General features: G+C 44.6%; 2 protein-coding genes across 2 annotated transcripts in view; one reads left to right on the top strand and one right to left on the bottom strand.

The window, feature by feature from the left end:
• Positions 1–16,905, top strand: part of Cerk (Ceramide kinase) — a 64,551-nt gene extending 47,646 nt beyond the window's left edge. Inside the window, exons 4-11 of the mRNA XM_089570525.1 lie at positions 139–202; positions 1,311–1,531; positions 2,000–2,152; positions 2,956–3,070; positions 7,909–7,994; positions 8,946–9,145; positions 11,041–11,189; positions 14,700–16,905. Of these exons, the coding sequence (XP_089426651.1) occupies positions 139–202; positions 1,311–1,531; positions 2,000–2,152; positions 2,956–3,070; positions 7,909–7,994; positions 8,946–9,145; positions 11,041–11,189; positions 14,700–14,790 (1,079 nt within the window). The 3' untranslated portion in view covers positions 14,791–16,905. The remainder of the gene's footprint in view (positions 1–138; positions 203–1,310; positions 1,532–1,999; positions 2,153–2,955; positions 3,071–7,908; positions 7,995–8,945; positions 9,146–11,040; positions 11,190–14,699) is intronic.
• Positions 16,902–19,160, bottom strand: Mettl14 (methyltransferase like 14). The gene has a single exon (XM_089570526.1). It carries the CDS (start codon positions 18,986–18,988, stop codon positions 17,714–17,716), a length of 1,275 nt encoding a protein of 424 aa, XP_089426652.1. The 5' UTR covers positions 18,989–19,160; the 3' UTR covers positions 16,902–17,713.
• Positions 19,161–24,328: the final 5,168 nt, after the last annotated feature.

The raw sequence follows: 24,328 nt of genomic DNA, 5'->3' as shown, positions 1-24,328 counted from the left end.
GCTTCTTTAGAGAATAAACCAATGGTACCGCTGATACGACTGACCACATGTCAAAAGAGTCAGTATGATTTTAGTACTGCCAATATATATGCATGTCATTAAATACACTTACAGTTTTATCTTTTTTTTTTGACGCAGCAACACGATATTCAGGTCACGCCAAGGAATGTCTACTTGAAATGGATCTTTCTATTTATGATGGGTATGACACATCCATTGTTACATTCTTATGGCTTACTTTTGCCCGTTTTCCTGTGATAAAAAGATGATCAAATTTCTCTTTAGTGCACCTTTAAGTGTGTGGGCGGCGGTACACACTTACAGCATTCCGCACGCAGCATGATTACTTCACAGAGAAGTCCTTAGCTTGCATCTGTTAACATTGCTTTTTATCTGGAACATGGTTATTCATTTGCAGATGAGGCACAGACATGAATTATAAGTACTTAGTGAACAATGACTACACAAATGTACGCATACACAAAATTAGAAAGGCAGGAGAGAGGTAGTACAGAAGAGTTGAAATGCGGGCCAGTTGGTGCATTGTAAATGGAAAGGAACCAGTCACATAAGACGAGGGACAAGAGGAGTGTACACGCAACAATGACTGGACTATCAACTGAAGTTTATTAGAAAATACATAGTCCGAGCAAGGCCAGCAGAGCATGCCCTGATATTATGGTGTCTTTACTGCTCACCTGTGGCCTCCAGTGAGGTCTCTTAGATCTTTCAAATTTATAGCACTGCTTTTGCAGTTCACTAGTGTTAACTGTGCTCCAGATTCGTGCATTGAACACTGAATAATGTTATGTTGTGCTGCCATGTTCTGAAAAAAGTGTTCACTCCTACTGAACTGAATGTTAATTTTTCCCACATTTTTTTGAAAAAAAGTGGGTGCAACTGGAGCAACAAAAGTAAAAAAATATTTTATGTAAGGTAGCTGGTGCTACATTATCATATTCTATCGAACTAGGGCCCTGTGCAGCGGAATACCATTGTGCCACGGGGTCAAGCCATGAACGAGTGCAGAAGCTGAAGCTCTAATGAATGTAGTAGCTGTTAGGAGATTGAGAATGCAACCATAGGTTTTTGTTTTGCGGCAGGCGGTATTAAGCTACTATCAAAATGCAGGCAAAATCCTTTCACTGGAAGCATTTCAAAATTTAGCTTGCATGCACGTTTGATGGTACCGCAGACATCAACTGGTGTACGCATGCCTCTACTCATACTATTTGCATCTTGCTCAAGCTGAGTGAGCTGTGCTGTACAGTTCGCAGCAGAAATTTAACAAGTGGCATTTCTTGTTCCAGTGTTATATGTGTCGGTGGCGATGGCATGGTCAACGAGATTGTCAATGGTGTGTTGCTGAGGGCTCAGCGCGATGCTGGCATCGACGCCAATGATCCGAACTCCCGATTACAGCCAGGAATGATAAAGATTGGGGTTATTCCTGCTGGCTCCACAGATGCACTAGTTTGCACCACAACGGGCGAAAACAGTCCTGTAACGTCAGCGCTGCTCATAACAATGGGTGAGAATGAACTCATTGCCTTGTTTTTGCGTTTTTTAGGTTGCAGCTCAGTGCATATATTATTGAATGGCTGGGCTGTCTTCGCCTTAGTCATCGTCACCATTCTAACTATGGGCACTGCAGGGCAGAGGCCTCTTTTTACTAGCCTCCAATTAACTGTACCAGCTGCAGCCACCCTGTCCCCACAAACTTCATATCTCATCTACCCATCTATTTGGCTCTCTGTTACCCCCTGCTACATTTGCTTCCGCTTGAACTCAAATCTGTTACCTTAAGGGACAATTTGTTCTCTTTGCCATGCCCTGCCAATGTCCACTTCTTGATTACAGCTGGGATATCATTAAGTCTCATTTGCTCCCTGATGCTGTACTCCTTAACCAGTATGTGCCGTTCTAGCCATTTCAAACTTTCTGGGCATACATCTGCCATGGGCAGCAAGATAGACTGGTGTTCTCACTCCGAATGCAGGTGCTGAGATAGGCGTTGATGTTGCAAGCATCCATAGTGGTGAGCGGCTGGTGCGGTACTCCTCAGGATTCCTTTCTTATGGCTTCTTTGGGGACAACATCAAAGCCAGTGAGAAGTTTCGCTGGATGGGACCATTGCGCTACAACTGGACTGGTTTGTGCTTTCTCATTATTTACGCATTTGCCACTCCTATAATTGTTTCTAAGGGTGGTGTGATGAGCTCGCAGCAAATTGCTTCCTTTCTTCATGCACAAAATAGGAACTGAAAAAAAAACAACTTCATGCAGTTTTCTGTCCACTGCAGTTCCTTTCACCCTATGGCTTCCTTTTATGAAAAAATGCAGTTGTAGATCCTTCATATGTCCGTAGGTTTCTAGAGTAAGGAAGTCTTTTAAATAAATTGTAATCTTTTAAAAACTTTAGTTCTTTAGCACAACAGACATTTCTGACCCTGAGTTTGGTGCATGATAGCCTTATCTGCTTAAGCACCTTATAACCTGATGCAACACACTACCCTTTTATAGCTAAGTTTTTACAGCTATTGTCATAGCTGACACCTGATATACTATATTTTTTTTAGAAAAATAGCATGCTTTGCTTTGTTAAATAACACTTAAAATGATGTGCTTGAAGCAGGTGCATCTACATGTGTGCCACATTAGAAATTTGAGCTTCTTGCTTGCTGAATTCTTTTCTTGATTCTGTGTGTGCAAGATTTTTCGTAGATGAGCACGAATGCATAGATGAGCACGAATGCATGGGCTGTGAATTCAGCCGTAGTTATTCTTTATTCCATCACTTGCCACAGTTGCATTCTACTACAGAAATTCAGCTAAATTTAAAATTCAAAATGGCAAAACTAGTTTGCTAAACAGGCCACATTATGCCTTACAGAGGAGTCTGAAATTGTTAGTGATTGGTTGGAAAGTTGTAACAGATTGACTGCCTTTCTGCAGGCTGGCAGACCTTTCTGAAGCACCATGTTTATGAGGGTGAACTCAAGCTGCTCGTGCAGCCAGATACTGCGGATGCCAGCTACGACCCTGCTGGCAACGACCGCTGTCGTGCAGGGTGAGTGCATTTGTTCCTTGCTTCTTGCTTCGTTTGCAAGGTATGATGAGACAACATCATCTCCAGTGTCGAACATTTAAGCTGCAGATGCTTACGTGCTGGCTGCGGGATTGCTGAGAAACCTCACTGGGTCAAAATATCAGCTGCTAGGGATGTAGGAGGCGAGCTGAAACATGAATTCATGTGAAGGCTAACCCTAGCATCAAAACAGCCTGAAATTACCATGGTTGTAATGTTGCATTCACAGGTCATGGTGCAGTTTTTAGTTTTTCTCAATTTACTACATGCGCCTGCATACTGTATCTACGCGCAGTTTAATTAATGTCCTTAGACGTTCAGGAATTATGAAAATTAGCTAAATTTAATTATGTCGCAATCATCTTTTTCACAATATATTCCTAATTAGTTTAAATTTCTGCAGTGTAGAGACCATTGTGATTAAATCCTGAAAGTTCAAGAATCTTATTTGTTGTTTGCAATTCCTGGGCAATATGGAGTTAACACTCTGCAGGGCTTCCCTGGGTGCCTACAATATGGTTATTTCTTCAGTGCCTGATGTCGGCACACAATATGGAAGGTTGGCTTATAGTGTCTGAAAGTCCAATGTTCTTTGCTTGACATTTTGCTTATACAGGACATACTGAACAACTCAAATAATTTATAGTTTTATGGACTGTGCGCAATATAAGTTACAGGTGTCCTTGCTCTGCTTGGGTGGCTCAGTGGTTATGGCGCTCCGCTGCTGACCCAAAAGACGCGGGTTCGATCCCGGCTGTGGTGGTTGAATTTCGATGGAGGCGAAATTCTAGAGGCTCGTGTACTGTGTGATGTCAGTGCACGTTAAAGAACCCCAGGTGGTTGAAATTCCTGGAGCCCTTTGCTACGGCATCCCTCATAGCCTGAGTCGCTTTGGGACATTGAACCCCCTTAAACAAAACTTGTTCAAAGATGTTATGTTGAAATTGAAAGCTTTAACAGTTGCCCAGGAGCACATCACTTTTCAATAAACCATAAGAGTAGCGATATGATTTTTTGTAGTGCAGATTTTCTTGTCATTGCTGCAGTGTTCCAAGCGTAGTGGAAACGGATGCCACAGATTTTCTGCTTTGGGACTGCAGTAGTAAAGACTGGTGGTGGTGTAGCTTGACCAATACATCATTTTGTGAATTCACGACAGGTCACTAAGCACTGCCATCAAAGAGTGTCTACCTGCAAATTTCTCAGCACATAGTGGGGTCTCTCATTCACATAACAAGCTTTCTCATAACACAGTTTGTCATAACACATTTTAAATGCTCAACCTTATGGATACTGTTCATGTCATGTCAAACATTTGGGCTGACGGCATAAAAATGTGTTTGTGTAATGACTCGATAAAATATGTTGTTGGGCTAGCTAGTACCGTATTTACTCGAATCTAGGCCGGCCACGATTCTAAGCCGAGACCCGAAAGTTGAAGGTCACAGAAAAAAAAAAAACTTACCTCGATTGTAGGCCGGCCGAAAAAACAACTGCGAACAAGAGGTACAGCACGCAAACGACATTTATTGCCAGGAACCCGCTCAGGCTGATCCCGAGCTGGCGTTTGGGCGAGGAGACATATGCAACGCCAGCCCGGGATCAGCCGCCGAAGTCCCGCCCGGCTTGAAGATTTGACGACTGCTCTGCAGCGAGTATAACTTTCCGCTTGAAGGCGGCACTATAATGGCACCGCCTGTTTAAAAACCACGCACGAAAACTTCACTGCTGCGAATGTGCTCACGCCACCGCACGAGAACAGAACAAGGCCAAAATGGCAGCCAGTGCTCATGTGTGCTTTGATCAGTATCGGCTACGGATAGCAACGGCTACGGATAGCAACGGCTACAGTGCTGTCTTTCGTTGGCGTTTTGTGGGGGCGCCACCTGCGTGCTACATTTATTCGTATTTTACGAATACGAAACCTCGAAACGAAATCCTCGAATCTAAGCCGACATAAGAGTTCTACATCTCATTTTTTTGAAAAAACTATCGGCCTAGATTCGAATAAATACGGTATGTCCCGTCAATGCCAAATGAAACACGCAGATAACTGAAATGGGAAAAAAAGGAAACAAAGGGTAGCTGCTGAAGGAGAAATACAGCTGGTGTTCATTAACGTATCCGCAAAGTGGTCTTTATGCCATCAAAGTGAAAATCAAGTGTGCTAGTACTCGGTCTTAAAGGGACTATGCAATAAATTGATTACGATTACGTAAAGGAAACGAAAGAGAGGCATTCCATCACTCGTCACCCCAGCGCAAGAATTTTTGAGCTAGCATCAAGAACAACGAAGTTATAGACGATTAAAAATCATACTCCCCCTCTCCCCCCTCAACTCGTACGTGTGGAGCACCAATAAAAAATAAAGAAAACAGTGGGACTGGACCCCGCCCATGAATACGTCATTCGCTGACGTTTGGTTTGCGACTTCCGTTTGTCGCACCCAGCACCCCAGCAGCAGCGTCGGAAGCGTCTCTCCGGTCTCTCTCTTCACCTTCCTGGATCGCGGCGCACATCTGATTTCTTTGCTTGTCACTGCGACAAAGGCACTGTGATTGGTTCCCGAACTCCTGACAGAAAGAGGCGGCAGAGGTAAATTGAAAACATATGCGTGAAGGCAATGCCCTGGCTCGCGCTTGCCCGAGGAGGTCGCGCGGCGGCACGAGCAGACGATTTTTACGGCTACCGGAAGCGTGCCTGTGACGTCGTGGCTGCCGTGGCTCTAGCGAATGACAACGTGTGGTGGCCTGCCGACGTCATGGGACTAGTGACGTCTATTTTCCCGATTTTGGTTTCGAAGCCGGTCACTACGAAAACACCAATTGGCCCGCGAATTTAAAAAAACGCGGTTTTTAAAAGTTCATAATAGATTGTAATAAGGGAGTAATTATTCATTGACGTCCACCCAAGCGCAACCATGGCTGCGCTTGGGTGGACGTCAATGAATAATTATTCCCTTATTACAAATCTACTCCACCTTGGGGGATTCCACTAAACATTTGATCATAATAAATTGGCGGCTCAGTTCCGAAGACTCATACTTGGTGTGAATGCTTCTTAGCATCATTTCGAAGTATTGAAAACATTTACAAGTGACTTTTAATTCATTGCATAGTCCCTTTAAGTCTTCTTCTTTTGTTGTTCTCATCGTGATTTTCTTCTCTTTTTATTTGATGTTGACATATATTAAACACTGCATAGTACTTGTTCTTATTTGCAACTGCAAGGCCGCCTGTTGTCAGTGGCAATTATGCAAGTTGTCACAAGTCATATTCGTCTGAGGATTTTATCATCACGATGCTACCTGTGATTGTTTGTCTTATGTAAGAATTGGTAATGGATTATAATAATTCACACGCGCCAAGGTGTTTCAGTTCCAAGTTTTGTGTTTGCAAAACAAGGAGCCTTGCAGAAAATATTTTATAGTGATTTTTGTTTTTATTATTTTATGTCAGTTGAGTTCACTACTGTAGAGGACTGGCTGGTGTTATCCAGTAGCTTGGTTTGGGCTAGTTGGTAACAGTTCTTTGAAAATATAGCGCAGAAAAGACACAGACGATGCAGCGCCTGTCCCGTCTACATCTGTGTCGTCCGTGCCTTTTTTTGCGCTGTGTTTTCAAAAATGGTGTTTCCATTCACACTGCCGGGTGTATTCTGCATGAACTGGATTTTAGTTAGTCATCAAGTAGCCAAAAGTGCTGTTTTTCATCAAGGAATTATTCATTTTACGTGATCTGAATCATCCTGAATGCCACTCCTTGCAAGTAGCACCTTGCAGGGGAATAGATAGTGCTCATCTTTTTATTAAGGCGGAAGCCTTTAATGCGTCATTGTTGTAAGCAGGAGTTGTCGACAGAAATGGCACGCTTTTCAATTGGTCGAAATGGTCGTGACGTCACAGTGCGCGAATTTCAAACGGGGCCAATTGTACTTTGGCTAGTAACCATGCAACCAATTAAAGGGATGGTATACTGATGCTCCAAGTAAGTGTGACTGAGTTTAGTTAATTAGTTAATTAACCAACTAGCCTAATTAACCTTTCTAGTCAGACCAGATAAATAAATAAAACCGAGTAAAAAATTGGTAGAGTTGGGGAATCGAACCAGGGTATCCGTAGTGTGAGAGGAGCACGCTAACCACTCCGCCGTGCCAGCTCGATGGTTTGAAATGAACAAAGGCGCGTCTAGCGAATACAGTGTCTTCGTTCACTCTCATCTTTCTTCCTTCCCTTACGGCGAGGCTCAGGTGTCCATGGAGGCCTGCACCACAGATACATTTCCTTTCCTCAAAAACCAATTTACCGACGAGCAAGGCGCACAGCCGAACGGGCAATGGCGTTCTGTGGACTCCCTGGCAGTGTTGCATGACGCTGTCACGTTCCACTCTTAGAGGCGAAGCTTAAAACCTTAACCACACATCAGTGACACAAGCAGCAACATTGCGCTTAAGGCTTCCGCCTCACCGCACTTTGGGTCAACAAAGTGCCCCTTGAATTTTTTTTTTTTTTGGGAGGGGGGGGGCATGGTATTTACTTGTGGCACTTTACTTTTTGGCTTTTGTTCTCTTAATTGCATAGTGCAGCCCAGTGTAATTGCTGTGCTAGTATACTACAGAGTTATTTCTATGCTTCTGGCCTTCATCTTGCTCATGTCTGTACCTTTTACCTGTGGTACGGTAAAAACTAAGGAACCATTTCCAGGTGATGTTACTTTGCTCTTTGGGAAGCAACACAGCTCTTTCTGTTCTTCTGCATGCTTGTGTATGTGTTGTGCCTAACGGCAGCTGGTAGTTCATTGTCGTGCCATGTCATTTCACAGGTGCGAAGTGTGCCATACAGCGCCTGGTGACATCCCATTGCAGGTTCTTAGCAGTTCGGATGTCAACGCCACTGAAAATAAGCCCTGTAAGTTTGTTTGCACACTGACATAGTATAACTGATATATAAACTTATCAGCACCCTGGAGTCCTTATTTAAAGTGTTTCTTCCTAACAAGGTGATGTATTCAGATGAAAAAGCAAGTCGTGAAACCGAGTGAAATAGAAATGAAATATTAAATGTGAAGACAGTAGTAAACGTTAGAACAAATAAATGGCACTGCAAGAGGGAACTGTATCACTTAATCAAATGTGATTTATTTCAGCTTCAGTAGGTTGAATAAGTGATAACAGTTCTCACCACATTAATTTGTCTAACCACAGTACTAACGCAGCACGATTCCTGTCGGGTGAAAAGTTTTCCATGCTTCTTTGTGGAACATGTAGTGTCTAATGAGAACTATGGACGACCAGTAAACGAGACTGAAATAGGCTGTTTGGAGGTCGTGTGGACAATTACCTTTGTGCAGGATTGTACATGGAATCCTGCTGCATACAAAAAGTGCATAATAAGGCTTATTTTCCCAAGCACTTTTTGCTTCTTTTCCCCTTACTCTCCGAGAATTTTAGCAGTATTGAAGTGTACCAACACATGGTAATGACCCGCCGCGGTGGCTAGGTCACTCGGGTGCTGACCCCAGGGATGCAGCTTTAATCCCGACCATGGCGGCCGTGTGTCGATGGAGGCAAAATGCAAAATGTGCCCATGTGCTATGCGATGTCAGTGCACATTTGAGGACCTCAGGTGGCCAAATTGATTCCAGAGCCCTCCACCAATGGCGCCTTTCTCTCCTCCTTCATCCCTTATGTCATGGTTGAGGTGTCCATTGACAACTGAGACAATTATTGCATCATTCCTTTCCTCGGAACAAATTTTTTTCTTTTTTCAATAAAGCTTTTACATGACTCCAAATGTGACATTTGCATGTTCCTTTTGGTGGAAAGTGGGAATGAGCAATTTGCCTCTTTTTTTGTGCAGACTGGCTGGGCATCCAGGGCCACTTTCTGTCGGTGAGCTGTGCCCTGATGGCCAACCGGTGTGCGCGGAGCACCGCCGGTGTAGCCCCGACTGCGCATCTCGGCAATGGTCTCATGGACGTCGTCCTGGTCTCACAGTGCTCGCGGCGCAACTTCCTCAGGTTCCTGGTTGCCCTCGCCAACTCGGAGACGTGCAGCCCTGTAAGCATAGCACAACTCCAAAAGTATCAGTGAGGGTTGTGTTGTGTTGCTATTGGCACAAACTTGTGGCCAAGGCAGGAAGTGGTGATCTTCATTGTGCAGTAAAAAACACTGTAGGTGCAAAAAAAAAAAAAAATGGATGACATGGATAAGCACAGTCTACCAGCTATCTTTTATTTGTTCAACCATGCACAAATTTGAGGGAAACCATCATCCTGCGATAATACAGAAGCAAACTTATATAATAAATTTCTTGTACAAGAAGAGATCAGTGTAGATCAACTAGCCCTGATCAGACTTTTGATCAAAGATCATGCTGGTTCTTAGAAAATCAGGGGGAGTTAAGTGCAAGGTGTGGTGGAAATTATGTAGTCTGTTCAGAACTGCATTTTAGAGAGATCTTCAGGCAGCCAATTGACAATTAGTCATGATTCATATCCCTTTCAAGCACTGCATATACATTTGTACTTACATCCTAAATTGTGTCAAATCTCCGTATAGAAAGTGCAGTTTGCAGAGATGAGGGCAGTCTAGTAAAGTGTGAGTGCAAAATGATCCGTAGAACCATTTCAAGCCAGGCATGTGAAATGGAAAAAATCGTTTCTAACCCAGCAAACCAAAAACCTCTCGGAGACGTCGTCAAAAGGTCGTCTCCTCCACGTTTTATATTAGTTTTGGTACGGCTGCAGCCAGTGTGCATTTTCTTTTGTTCGTTTTGCATGGATGAGTGATTCGAATTGCTTAAAATGTGCTGATTCGTTTGTGCTCTTATAACGGGAATAAATAAAAGGCAGCATACGTAATTGAGAGGCAGAAATTCACAATTTTTGGAGTCATGAATCTGGAGAAATGAGGTCTTGGCAGAAGCTGCGCAAGATGCTTAATTAAAGCATCTTGGAGATCGGAAATTTTTTCTGTGGAATCATGGCATGCTTCTTAATTAATAAACACTGAAAATTTTACATTCCTGCCCCCATTTTGATAATAATTTGTGACTGAATGGGATATACGTGAGATTTGTCAAAATAAGCATCAAGGCTTGCATTGGACATACTACTTGGTCAGGAACCTCCTATGTTTGAACCTCACTGATTGTACAGTTGGTGCTCTAGTGTTGATTACTAAAAGTTGTGATTACAAAGTCTAGTTTTCAGGTTTTGGCTGTCAGAACTTAAAATCTTATGGCTGCCAGAAGGTTATGAGGTTAATTATTTTTGTGCATGATACGCTATGTCTCCTACACCACTTGAGTTTTGTGTGGTCTCCTAAGTACACATTATGTCCACTACTCCATGATAAGCAGAATGCTACTATTTTCCACTTTAGCACCTTTTGTAGCTTTGTTGAGCTGTCTGTGGCAAGCATAGTATGCAACAAACTTGCTATTGACTTTTCCATTGGGCGAGAAGAATGTCAAATGCCGCCACTCTGGGCTGCTGCAAACTGGTTCCACTGCTGCTTCCACCGTGGTAACGGCTTTTCTCCATCAAAGGACCCCCTTCCAGCCACTGGCGTCGACCTATTCTTGTGAGCCTGCTAGTGTGACACGGCAGGGAGTGGCAGATGAAAGGGGATAGTCCCCTCCTGTATTTTCGCACTGGCAGGTTTATGAGAATCGGCCGATGCCAATGGCTCCTTCCCGAGTTTTATCAGACTATAGGTGTTGTCAGATCCTTTTTAAGCCAGCTTCATTCAATTGCTTACAAGTTTTGCTAAATGTGTTGGTGCCTGCAGTGAAAGCATTTTCGAGTTATTGCATAGTGTGCTTACTCACATATGGAGAAATACGTATACTCCAACCTCATGAAGGCATTCCTTAAGCATAATGTGTAGCTCCTTGCAGAATATATGGTGCTGTTACCTTATGCTGTTTTGCTGCACCGCCTCTGTTGCAGTTCAAGTTTCCTTTCGTGCACTGCTTCCGAACAAGCTGCTTTGAATTTGTGCCCAAGACACCAGACTCTAGCGACGAAGGCACAGTCAAGCGCACTGGCTCATGGCAGTGTGACGGGGAACTTCTCTCAGAATCTGCACTGCTTGTCAGGTGAGTTATCCCTTCTGCTTGAACAAGACTTTGTAAGGCACAGCAGCTTTTTTCTTGGATTATGGTTTATGGGTAGGGGTGTGCGAATAGTGGTTTTTTGATTCGAAGCGAATTCGAAGCGAATAGCAATTTTCTTCGAATAATTTCGAAGCGAATAGTTCGAATAGTACTTCTGGCACTAAAAAGAGGCTGAGTGACAGTAGGCATTTCCAAAACCATTTATTTTCCCAACACACGATGCCATTACACACTGCACTGAGGCTTTATTTAAAACCACACTTCAAAATTTTAACACCTAGAGTGAAGAACAATTTTTACTGGCAATTTATACTGGAAGAACAATTTTTACATTCCCAGACTTGCATTCCCTCGAGCAAGAATGGAAACGGCTGCACAAAACTCGCGCCGCAAGCGAAACGTCATTCGCACCGCTCGCGCGTCCTGGCAAAATTGTCCCCGGTAGTACTTCCGAGCAGCACTCAGCATCGCACTTCCATCAAGAATGCTCTCAGCCTCCAACGTATGGGAGTGCCCGAGTTGCGGCGACGGAGTTCGGCACACCACCGAAGATGGCTCAATGCCCTGATTACGTTCCGTTCCCATCAACGCGCAAGCAGTCAGAATAGCAAGAAAAGACGCCAGTCGTAGATGCCGAGCGTTAACGGCAGTAATCCTCCACGGGTGCACAATAAGCTTAGCGTTATCACACGCTAAAGGCGCCCTTCCCATTGACGTAAGTATACACTTCGGCGACATCGAGTCCCCGCGCTGCCGCTGAATTTTTCGCGCCTCCGCCGGTAATATGATGGCTTGCTTGAAAGCTGCCGAGAACGGTCGCTCATGTTCCGTACGCATGATTCGTCACCTGACTGGGTGAAGCGATAGCGCGGTAGGGCTGCGTGTTTATCTTCGCATCTGTCCTATCTGGTAATCTTTTCCGTAACTCTAACGGGAAAAAAAATCGAGAGGCGGTGGAGCGGGCGCGGCTTCGGTGCTTATCTGATCTTCCAGCCAGCGTCCGCGGCGGACGCGGTTGTTGCGTTGTGTGACGCGCGTCTTTTTTCGTTTTTCTTTCTTTCCTCTTATCTTTGAACTCTCCTCTATCTGCACGTGGCAGCGGTGGTGGCTCGGCTAGAGCCAGTCGGCAGGCCCGTGCACTTTCCTTTTCATCCTTCGCTCAGTCGCAACAACAACAACAGTAAACTGAGGTTTCTTGTTTTGAAGCTTAGACGACCTCTTCCTTCTTTGCGTCTGCCTCGACACGGTGGCAGCGACGCGGCTTATGGCAGCCTTAGTGCGGAGGCTCGGAGACGGCCAGAACGCAGGATCTTCCGCAAGAGCGCCTCGCCCTCACGTTTATTTCGTTTGTAGCTGGGTTCGCACCCCGACCTGGTTGTGATTCGTGCATTGACTGACCCCCGAGCGTTGAAAGCGCGATAAAAAAAAAGCCATCTATGCGGCAGTACTCGGAACTGAAACCACATAAAGCAAGCGGGCAAGCGCCCCAGAAACACTATTCGCGCGAGGCGAATACTTCGAAATTTCGAATACCGAGAATTCGGTTCGAAGCGAATATCGAATACCGTGCTATTCGATCGAATATTCGAAATTATCGAATATTCGCACACCCCTATTTATGGGGTTTTAGTGTTCCGAAATGACCCAGGCTATGAGGGACGCTGTAGTGAAGGGCTCCGGAAATTTCGACCACCTGGGGTTCTTTAACATGCACTGACATCGAACAGTACACGGGCTTCTAGAATTTCACCGCCATTGAAATTCGACCACCGCGGCCAGGATCGAAACCACGCCTTTCAGCTCAGCAGCCGAGTGCTGTAACCACTGAGCCACCACGGCGGCTTTTTCTTGGATTAGTATTGGCTCGTAACTAATAGTCATGGTGAGAGCTATAGGGGTCAGCAAGAATTCTTACTTTGGCAGCATGTTTTCTTTTACCCCTCCGAACATGTGTTCTGGCTCTAAAGAAACTTCAGCATGCTGGAAAAAGCAATTGATATAAGTGCAGCATATTTTAGCGGTATTTTTCACTCAAGCAGTGTTTCATAGTTCAACTTCCTCACGATTCAACAGTAATGTACCAGCCATATGACTCAGAGGCTGTGGAGGCCTGTTTATATGCACAAGGACATAGGTTTGAACTAAGATTACGATGCAGGTGAAATGTAAGGACACTCATATTTGAAGATTTCAGTGCTCGTTAACGAACTGCGAGTGGTCAAACTGATCACGAGCCTTCCACTACAACACACTTCCTATAGTAGGGTACAGCTTAAAAGAACAGCAGTTGGCAACATTTGCCATGGCCCGTGGCGTCCTGCATTACTCCACTGACCTATTGTAACATTCAACAAAATCAGCTTTTTAATGTTTTACTCGATCAAAGAAGCCAGTGGCATCAAAATTCTTAAGCTTATAATTTTTTCTCATGGTTATCTTGATGTTTAGGTAACAAGAAAAGCTTCAAAAAAGGTCTACTTTTTTGTTGCGGAGGAATTCTGTTCGGCGGTCCTGCATGTGATAGTTTCACTGCAGACTTGAGATGTATCCGACTATAGCACACAGTACATAGTCTTGGCACATTGAGATGTATTAGCTAAAAGAAACGTAATATTATTGCTTCATATGGCTTGCTAGTTTCAACATGCTTGCTGCGAGAACTACCTGCCAGGACCTTGCAGCTTTTGAATTTGTCACCACCGTGCCTGGATTAAAGAGAAATAGAAATGTAAGAAACAGATGCTGCTTGATATCCTGGTGTTGAAGAATTTGATGCTGTGTGCATTTCTTCAAAAGCTTTCCACTACACAGCTTCTTTTATGGTTTTTGTATCTGTCTGCAATTCAAAGCTTGACAGTTGACAGTAAACACTGAGCTCTAAATGAGCACTGGAGTTTGTTGTCAAGCTTTGCACAGAAAAGTATCAAGGGATATCAGAAGCGTTCTTTTAAAATCTAGTACCAGAGACTAGATCTTTTTGCAAATGTGAGGTGCATCTGTATTTTAAACTTCAGTGGACTTCTCTGGCATGTTTGAACATTCTCTTACTTGGATGTATCCAAGTTTGCCTTACTCTTGCTTTGAGCAAGCAAAAATAGGAAAGCCGAGACGCTGGTCAGTATAGACACAAAAGAAGCTTAGAGTCTTGAAGTAAGGAAAGCGTAGGAAAATATTTTCATAGTTTTGTTTTAGAAGAAAATTCAGTTACTTTCCCTCTTTTAAAAAAAAAAGGAACTATGACAAAGGTATTTCCCCGCGCTTCTCTGTTTTAGACTGTCGGCTACTCTTGCTGTAGCAGTTTTATCTCCTGAAGCTGTGCATCTGTTGTGCGATAGTTCCAACTGTTGTATTCTCCAGAAAAGCATTGCTTATCAGTTAAAGTTGCAACATAGAAAGAAAAAGAATGTTTGCGAATTTTTTTATCCCAGCAAACCAATAGAATATTTTTTTTGTGGAGTTAAATCCTGGCTTTTTTTGTAATGCCTTTTCCAGGTCTCATCGCCAGTTGCTCAAGCTGTATGCGCATGGTATTGAAGAGCGGGATGAACAACAGCCGCATCGCTGCTTCTGCACATGCCAGTGAGCAAGCAGAGTGGATGGAATGGGTGCATCACAACTGCAGTGGCTTTCCACGCCACTGTCCAGTCACCTCTCACCGCGACCTCGCTTTTGCGTCTTTCATCTTCTGTTTGTCATCGACAGAGTTATCTCATCACCTCCTTTTTTTGGACGCTTTTGCATCCATGTTCACTTGTTGAAGCCAGTATCAGCGGGGCCAGGTTCACGCATCACTACTGTTAGCACAAAAGTGAACTAATGCTCCATTTTCGGTTTGCAGAAGCCTTAGTTTTTTTTTGTTTTCTTGCACAACTCCTGCACTTGTTACGCAGTGATGGAAATGCAGAATTTTAGCTAGCAGATGCTTTTGCTGGGAATAATTTGCCAACAGCTGCTGTTGGTGCTTGTTAGCAGTTGTACCGTTGAGAATTAGCAGCCATCCTGGTGGTATTTAATGTGTCAAAACGTTTCTGTAGTTTGTTGACTTGTTCTTGAAGAGTGGTGACATAATTTTGCCCTTAGCTGCTGTTGAATTGTTTTTGTTGGTGATTGTGGGAACAACTTGACGGCCGTAACATAGTTGCTTCCCGTGGATGCACTTTAGCTGTGCAGAAATTTTTGATTCAGATTAGAATTAAGCAAAACTACCTAGGTGGCAGTGATATGCAGTGAATTGCCAGCATTAGTCGTACTAGTATTTTTCCGCTTAGCGACTTCAAACTTTGCCTCGGATCATTTTTGAACAGTACGTAGATAACATCCCAGTTGCCCTCGCAGCCCGCGATTCTCTAGTGATGCCCCTGTGGTAGGAAACTGTGGCTTGGCGAGCCAGTGTCGGCTCCGTTTCCTCGGAGATCTCCAGGCAACTAATATATATTGAGTGTGTGGTTTGTTTTCCAAACACATTCCACCATGTTTTCAATTTTCATTCATTGATGCTTGTGCTGTGAAAAATGCTCATTTGAAGGGTACAAATCTGTTTGCTTCATGTGCTGTCCTCTGGTGTTCATAATCATAATCTCTGTTGGATGTGTCAAGATTGTTATTTTGTTATGGTGCGGATTGTTTTCATAATGCCGTGCTGTATCGCCATCTCCTCTTGTGATCATTATCAAGACAGTCATCAGCGAGACATACCTGCACTTGCTTCAGAAGACTGCGTCAAGCCAAGAACATTTAATATTACAGAGACTGACTTCACAAGCTTGTGGTCATAATTTGCTGCTTAAAGGCATCAAAACACCTTAAGGATGTGAGAAATTCTCACCATATAATAAAAAATTAATTAGATGGCAACTGGCGCTCGCATTATGACTTGGCATGGCCTTCTACACGGTGAAAGCAAGTGCCAGTGAAGAATTGTGTGGTCCGCCTTGCAAACGGCTCTTTGCAGAGCCTGTGTTGTTACTGACATTGCTTGCTGACTGTGTTGTCACTTGTTGGTATGTTTTTTTCTTCTCACTAGTTATGCATGTTCAGGGCATGCTTTGCCTAGTCCTGATAATCAGTCGCACAAATCTTTGCTTAGATAAGAGATGGAGCTGGTTGGGGGAGGAGATAAAGAGTAAAGTGCGCCTGGGCTGAAATGCTGAAGAAATGGGTCTGCATTCTTCTTTTCCTGTGTACTTGTATGTGGAGTTTAAGTATGGTTTAAGTCTGCATTGAAAAGCTCGGTATGCATGAAAGCATTGCACACACTGATGCGTTGCCATCAGAGACTGTGATACCTACACTCTTCTTACAAGATAAACATGTGATAATCCTTTTTCACGCATGTATGAGAAAGCACGTTTTCTACAGTATGTGATGGTCTGCTGATCACAAGTGACCAGATCATGTCTTGTGTTGTGCAATTTTCATTTGCCACTTTTTCATGGTTCGCGGAAGCTGTACGACTAGAAGGTGGGATTTGTTGTGGAAGTATACATGACTTCGGAGGAGTAGTCGATGAGCAATCATGTCTTGTTGGTATTTGATGTGAAACCGTTTCCATGTTTGCCTTTTTTGTACAGATGTGTATATTTTGGTTTATGTCTGGTGCTGAACGACAAAGTTGAGGGGCTGGGGCATCTGCAATTGCACCCATGAAAATTGAGAGTATACAAGCACATGCAACTGTAAAATAAAAGATACAAATCCACTTCTGTCTTTTGTTTTATATACACATTTTTATAAAAGAAATACTGCAGAGCAGCTGTACAGAAGTATCTTGTCATACACACAGACATTAAGTTTGATGCACTTTCAGTCACTGTCCCTAAGGACGCGATTGACGAGGTTGGTCTCGTTTCCAAGTGGCACAGCAGGTCGGGACAATGTTTCATATGATAAGAGGTCTCGCAAACAATGTGATTCTGATTTAAACAAAGCATACGAGGACAGCACGATGCATGCTCACAAGCTAAATGATTCCATTTCGTCATTCAATCAAAAAGATAATTGTACATATAAAAGAATGTGCACACCATACATAACATCATACATTGGCATGGAGATGTTGGCCATAATAAAACAGGCCATTCTCATGACAACAGGTGGCTATGATCACGATTTTGAACACCATGACAACAGGTGGCTATGATCACGATTTTGAACATCATGACAACAGATGGCTATGATCACAATATTGAACAGCTGGATTTCATGCACAGCAGCTGAATCAGGGATTTTGATGCAGCTGGAAAAAAAAAAAGAAATGGAGGTTTCAGTTCGTACACAGCAAAAAGTTGCTGGATCTTCAATATTCTGGCCAAACTCAGTCTCTGCTGCGTTCAAAATTGAACCATGGCATGTACAAGGAGACTGCTCCTGATTGTTCACATTGTAGCACTCCCAAGGACATTTTTCAACCTGTAAGCCCCCAAAGTCGCCTTGTTGTAATCTGGGCGTCTTTGCACAGAGCATTAAATGTGCACTGCCTAGAACATCGGCAATGCTGTGGCTCATTGTCAGCGGCCTCTGGGAGCTCCTCTGCCACGGCGGCTACCTCCTCTGGACATCCCGGGTGGCCCACCGGCATTTTTGCCGCCTTTCGGGGGTGGCGACTTCGGCCTCAGGATTTCGATGCGCTCCGTGCAACCGGTAAGATAATCATTTGGTCCTTTGTTGAAGTGCGCGTTGTACGCCTCGCTGCTGAAGTTGCTGTTGGTCAATTCTGGACCGATGGTCAACCATCCCGGTCGGATGGTCACGTCCCTTCCGAAGACGTGCAGGCGTCGCCTGCCGAGACAGAAGTGCTCGATGATGTGGAAAATTTCTTCGGGCTTTTCGATTCCGCCGAATTCGGGCTCTTCCGAGATGATGAGATCGATGTCGATGTTGGCGTGGATGAAGTCGCCGTCTGTGCTGCGCCGCACGGTGCCCTTAATGCCCATCAGGCAGTGCTCCTTGGTCCGCTGGAACACGGCGCGAGGTTCCAGGTTCTTCAGGTGAACAGGGTTCTTGATGTTAGTCTTGATCCAGCAAATGTCCTCGCACCGGCGGAAGCCCCACTTGCGCAGGCACTGTCGGCCCAGGTCCAAGCCGTCTGAGGAACCGCACCAGAGGAAGAGGAAGGAACGCGACGCGGCAACTTCCTCGATTTCTAGCCGCATGATCTCCTCCCAGCTCCAGAACTTGGTGTGAGAAACGCCGCAAGTGCGCTGGTACTCTTCGAGCGGGGGCTCGACCAGGATCACGTCAAACTTGCACTTCAAACTGCGGAAGTCGAATGCCTCGAGGTTGCACTTGAGATACATGGGAGGCGTAGCGGTGTCGCGTATAAGCTCATCCTTCAGTCTGATGAGCTCCTTGAGCTTTGGGTACTCTTCGAAGCGGTCAGCCAAACCGACGTCGCGAATGAAGTTCTGCGGCCGCTGGCCGGTGTCCACGAAGTGCTGGCAGTAATCGTTGTGAGGGTTGGCACTCTGGGTACCTTTGAGAAACGTGCTAGAATCACGATATGTGTAAACTTTGTCCTCACCGTAAGGGTCGTCGTCGGCAGAATGCGCCGGGGAACGCGATGCTTCGCTGTCGAGCTTGGCCACCTTGGAATCTTTAGAAGAATCGGCTACCGGTTGAGCACCTTTCGACTCGTCGTGAGCAAGGTGCTGTCTCTCGTTGGCATTGCCGAGAATTTGACTTAAGTTGCTCGCTGTACCGGCGCCGAGTTGCTGCGCCAAGAGTGCCCGCCTTTTCTGAGAACGCTCCTTTAGCGCCTGCCTAATCGTCAACTCCCCGCTCATGTTGACGTTAATGCGAACAAGAACGACCGATGTTTATGTGATTCAATGCGCACTTCCATAAATATGAAAAACGATACATGCATTCGAGGCGAAAGACGAAACAAAGCTACATTACGCTGGCTTCGGGCGCCGGCTTGGGTTCTGTAACGAATCCTAATCACACATTAGGCTTTGCACTACACCAAAACTGAAAGCTTTTAACGTGGTTATATACGCTACCGCTGCCCACCTCTAGCGCTGCATACCAAATTCAAAGCATTATTCTTACTTAAATTTGTTTAACAAACATTTGTAAAAAGAAAATTAAAGGAAACATAAACACTTGAGCAAGAATTTATTATTAACATTACTTTGTAATAGCTTTTTTTATGTCGTTTGATAGTTGCTGTGAAAGTTTGGTAGACAACGCTTTTAGTGGTCAACTTTAAAACTAGTATTTAATTTAGAGGCGCAAACTGGTTTTTAAAAACAAAAAGTTGAATTCATGTAATACTGAAAGCGTCTAGAAAATTAATAAATTTCGTAATCTAGCCATCATCAAGAACGATGAAGGGGGCATAGCCTCCGAAACGTGGAAATGTCTCTGAGTCTATGCAAACGCCTTGAGCGTCACAGGAGGGCAGCACATACCTTCTACACGCGCGCGCGCATGTAACTGCTTTTTCTAAAGGACAATCATTTGTTTCGCGGGTCCAGTCTCCTTCCTCTACGCGCTGACGCGCAAAGCGTGGCTTGGAGGCTTGGATATCATATATAGCACTATAACACACTATAGTTTGGATTCCACTCAGGAACTTCTACGAGGGGTGGAGGGCGGAGCTTCATCCAACCACGCATGGCAACCACGTATCCTGCTAACCTGCGCGCTGGATTTGAACGACGCTGGGATGTCCGCGAGGATCGGGTGCGAGGCTTCTAGCATTACGCTTTAGGTCTAACTACGATTCCGTAAAAGTTCACAATAATTATTTCTCGTGACACTAATGTGCATATTAAAGTCTGCGACTCGTTCAAAACGGTTGTCTGTTTTTGTTGCGTTACTTTTTTCCCTTCGGCGTACATCGAACAGATCCGACTGCTGTGCTTTGAGGCTGTGGCTAAAGGGTGGCAGATGGGATAGTTGGTGCAGGTATGTCATTTTCTGAAGCGCAGGAACGACATATACACAAAGACTAACACGGACGAGCACTACTTCCAGCTGGTTTATTGTGTGAAAATTACTAATAGTACAGGTGGAAGAATGGACGGCACCAGACGCATGCGCGGAAAGAGCAGCCGACCATGCTTACTGGGCAAGTGCCTTTGCCGCAAATTCTTACCGGCTCTCGGTGGTAGTGCGTCATGAAGCGCGAAGGCCACACACTCCCGTGTTTATTCGCATGTTGCTTATACCCGTTCTACGGATGGACCCGGTACGTTTTTTTTTCGGGTACGTCGGACAGCTCCAATCAGTGTTTTTCAAAGTCGGACGTATCTCAAAAAATCCTCCCTAGGTTCAGTATCACGGGCGACGGTGTGTTTCCATCCACTATTGTTCGTAAGGGCGAATACATGCCCACGCGATTGCGTAAGTGCTGGTCGCGCAGTTTTGCCCGCTTTTTTACCCATGTCTGCCAACTGCCCGGAATGGGTTGATCGGCCTTTGTATCGTTTCGGCGCTGCCTAGGCGGAAATTTTCCAACTGTAAGGTCATATCGCTACAGTAATCATTCTGATACACCATTTAGCTCAATCAGCTACCATGAGCGATACGCTAGAATGCATTTAGAGATGTTCTTGCTGAAGCCGGAAGCGATATGTGTTTCGAGCGAGTCTCGCGGCGCGGTCTGGAGCATAAGAGCAGGAGAGTGTCTGCTACAAGTCAAACGCTAGCTGTAAATGCTACCTGCAAGCAGCTGCTCGCATACGTGTCGGCCAAGAAGCCATACAGGAAGACGACGCAAAGTCAGGAAGCAAAGAGCGCAAAGTTAATGACCCTATTGACCCCTATCGAAAAATTTTTATAGGTTTGAATGGGTCAGCTAATAGGATTATGTCACATTTGATTTGGCTTTATAGCCGCCGTGGTGGCTCAGCGGTTATGGTGCTCGGCTGCTGACCCGAAAGACGCGGGTTCGATCCCGGCCGCGGCGGCTGGAATTTCTTTGGAGGAGAAATTCTAGAGGCCCGTGTACTGTGCGATGTCAGTGCACGTTAAAGAACCCCAGGTGGTCGAAATTTCCGGAGCCCTTCACTACGGCGTCTCTCATAGCCTCAGTCGCTTTGGGACGTTAAACCCCATAAACTAAACTAAACTATCTACTTGGCTTTATAGGATTAACGTTCCAAAGCGACTCAGGCTTTCAGGAACGCCGTAGGGGAGGGCTCCGGATGATTTCTACCACCTGGAGTTCATTAACGTTCACTAACATCGCAAAGTACACGAAAGTCGGTGATTCAATCCCACCTGCTGCTGTCGCATTTCTATGGAAGGAAAATGCTAGATGCCCGTGTACTGTGTGGTGTCAGTGCACGTTAAGGACCCCAGCTAGCGGTCGAAATTGTCCGGAGCCCTCCACTACGGTGTCCCAGAAAGCCCGAGTCGCTTTGGGGAGTTAATCCTATAAAGCCAAATCAAATGTGCCGTAATCCTATTTGCTGACCCATTCAAACCTATATGCATTTTTCAGCAGGATATTTTTTTGATGATAAACTGTTAACTGAAGCTTAGCTCGTTTTGATTACATAAATCTGCACGGAGCTAAATCTTGTTAGCGTCTGCAAAAACCCCTAAAACACCCGGCCAGTCAAGCGTGGAGAAGTGACAGGAAGGCTGTTACGTACACTCTTAAAAAAAGTTAATAGAAAGGTAGTAAGCGCAGCAGTTACGAACTCTGACTTCGTTTTACTACTTTTTATCACCTATTTTCTACCCTCTTCAAGGTACAGTTAGTAAAAGTAGCCCTTGCTACTTTTTACTAACTATGGTCGCTAGTTACTACCTAGTTAGTAACAGTTACTTTATCCCTAAAATAAAGTCAATATAACTGACACAGACTGTCATGCCAATAAATTGGTTTTGCAATTAAACATTTCTGCAGGGACATATGGTTAGGTAGACTAGGCAGTTTCTACAACCTCAGCTTCATAATTAACGCTGGTATCTTAGCTCAACCGGTAAGAACCACTAGCCCGTAAATGAGAGTCTGATTTATGGAGTATATAAGACAGAAAGATTTACCTTTCTGATTTGGGCTTTTCCTGCATTCTGAACCGTTGTGTGTGCATGGTAAGATTGTTGATGCCATCACCTCGCATAATTTGTGCATGTAATACGCGATAAGCTTAAACCTAGGTGTGTGGTTTACGGCCAGCACGCTTTGAGAGCACTGTCTGGATTGGGGAATTAGTCAAATTAACTATGAAGCTGTTTTATTTTTCGAGTACGCATAAACCTGACAAGCCACGCCAGCAAACCGTACGATGAATCTAGCAACATCTGCGAGTTTCTATTCGTTTTCGTAGTAATTACTACTAGCTTCCCGTTACTAACTGCGGGTAGCAGCCGTTACTAACTGAATGGGTTAGTAGCTGTTACTAACCTTCCCGTTGCTAACTGCAGTTACTAACAGGGTAGTAACATATGTGACAACCATTTGCTACCCCAAATTTATTTTTTTTTTATTTATTTGGTCATACTGTTAACCCTCAAATGAGGGTCGTTACAGGGAGGGAACAAAAACAAATACATAAATGAGCAATCATGAGTCAGAGTTCAAAATTTGTACACCATTTCTCAAAAATATATCAACACCTAGCTCAAATTGTTGCACGTTCGTACTCTCCACAACATCACTTGGCAATTTGTTCCACATTTCTATTACATCAGGGAAGAAGGAATACCGGTACACATCCGTACGTGTGTTAATAGGCTGTAGTACCCTGCTGTGGTTTTTCCGGGAACCACGTTTTAGAGGCGCTTTCACATAATGTTCTTTATTTATTTTTAATGTCCCTTGCATTATCTGGAAAAAAAAAGTTTGAGTCTATGTTTTATTCTTCTAATTTCCATTTTTAATTTCCATTTGTTTCTTAGTAAGTACTACTACCTTTTTTCTAAGACCGTACTGTCTTTGCCAAAAGTAACCGGGCAGCGGTAATTTGTTTCTTAGCCGCGTAGCGAAGCACTTATGATAGCACTTAGGCTATGAATTTGTGTAGCGTGAGGTGAACCCTTGTCCTTACGTTCTGACATCAAGGCTCCGTTATACGGCCGAGAAGCAAAAGCCTGCTGCTCGGTTACTTTTCGTAAAGGGGGTACGTGTAAGAACTGGCGGAGCAGCATTACTTTGCAGTTTCCAAGCTGCACAATAGTACGACGTTTTGGTGTGGGCCATTCATACCGAATATTATGCTCTCCTCATTCCCTTGTTTCCGTACGTGTACATGCATGCATGATGCATGCATGCATGGCGCAGGACACTATCAACAGGAGGACTATAGGAGAGATTATGATGTAAAAATAGCGCACAAGGAACACAAGGGACGGAAAGAAAACGCCGCAGACAAGCGCTGACTCGCAACTGAGGTTTATTGCTGACACGCGCAATAGAATATTTTTACATCATGAACGTTATCCAACTTGCCCAACTTTCGGCTTTGCTATAGGAGAGACCCTTGTCATTCCACGGGCGTATAGCATGTAGCTTATGATTTGACAACGAATTTATCGCAAAGTACGAGTCTGCTCGAGGTGTAGGTTTGTTGACTTCACCAGCTTTTCAGACCCGCGTAAAAGCACGTCAAAACAGAACGGCACTGTAAAGGTGACAACGAAGGAAACAAACGTATACACGCAACTACGGTATACGCCCGTTACTGCGCGTATGCGTTGTTGAACCGGTGCCAGCAGTTCGCATTGCGCGCAGCGGCCGGCTTGTCACACGGTTCATTGCGTCGAGCGGACGCGTGGATGGGTAACCGCGTTGCGTTACGCGGTCACCGCAGATGCAGCCGGAGGGGGAGGAGGAGCGCACAGAAAAAAGAGAGAGAGATAGAAGACAATGAAAAAGAGAACGCAGAGGAATGAGGGCGACGGATGGCAATGATACGCGGCACCACGCTTCTTCGTTGTCGGTGATGCCTGGTTAAGCGCGTGTCGGGGCATAGTTGCACGCACAGGCAAAGAAAAGAAAAAAAAAAGAAAGAAAGAAGAGAAAGGCGGAGAGGAAAGAGGCACTGTGCGGCGGCTCATTAGTACGGCGCTGTTGCAGTTCACTGGAAAGAAACAGCAGTGTTGTATTCTGAAGATGGGGATCTTCTGCTGATTATTTATGACTTGCTAGATATAGGAATCGATGG

Source organism: Amblyomma mixtum, chromosome 2 (assembly GCF_055824585.1).
Source record: "Amblyomma mixtum isolate Tamu chromosome 2, ASM5582458v1, whole genome shotgun sequence".
NCBI classification, from domain to species: domain Eukaryota; kingdom Metazoa; phylum Arthropoda; class Arachnida; order Ixodida; family Ixodidae; genus Amblyomma; species Amblyomma mixtum.
This window is presented reverse-complemented; position numbering and strand designations above follow the sequence as displayed.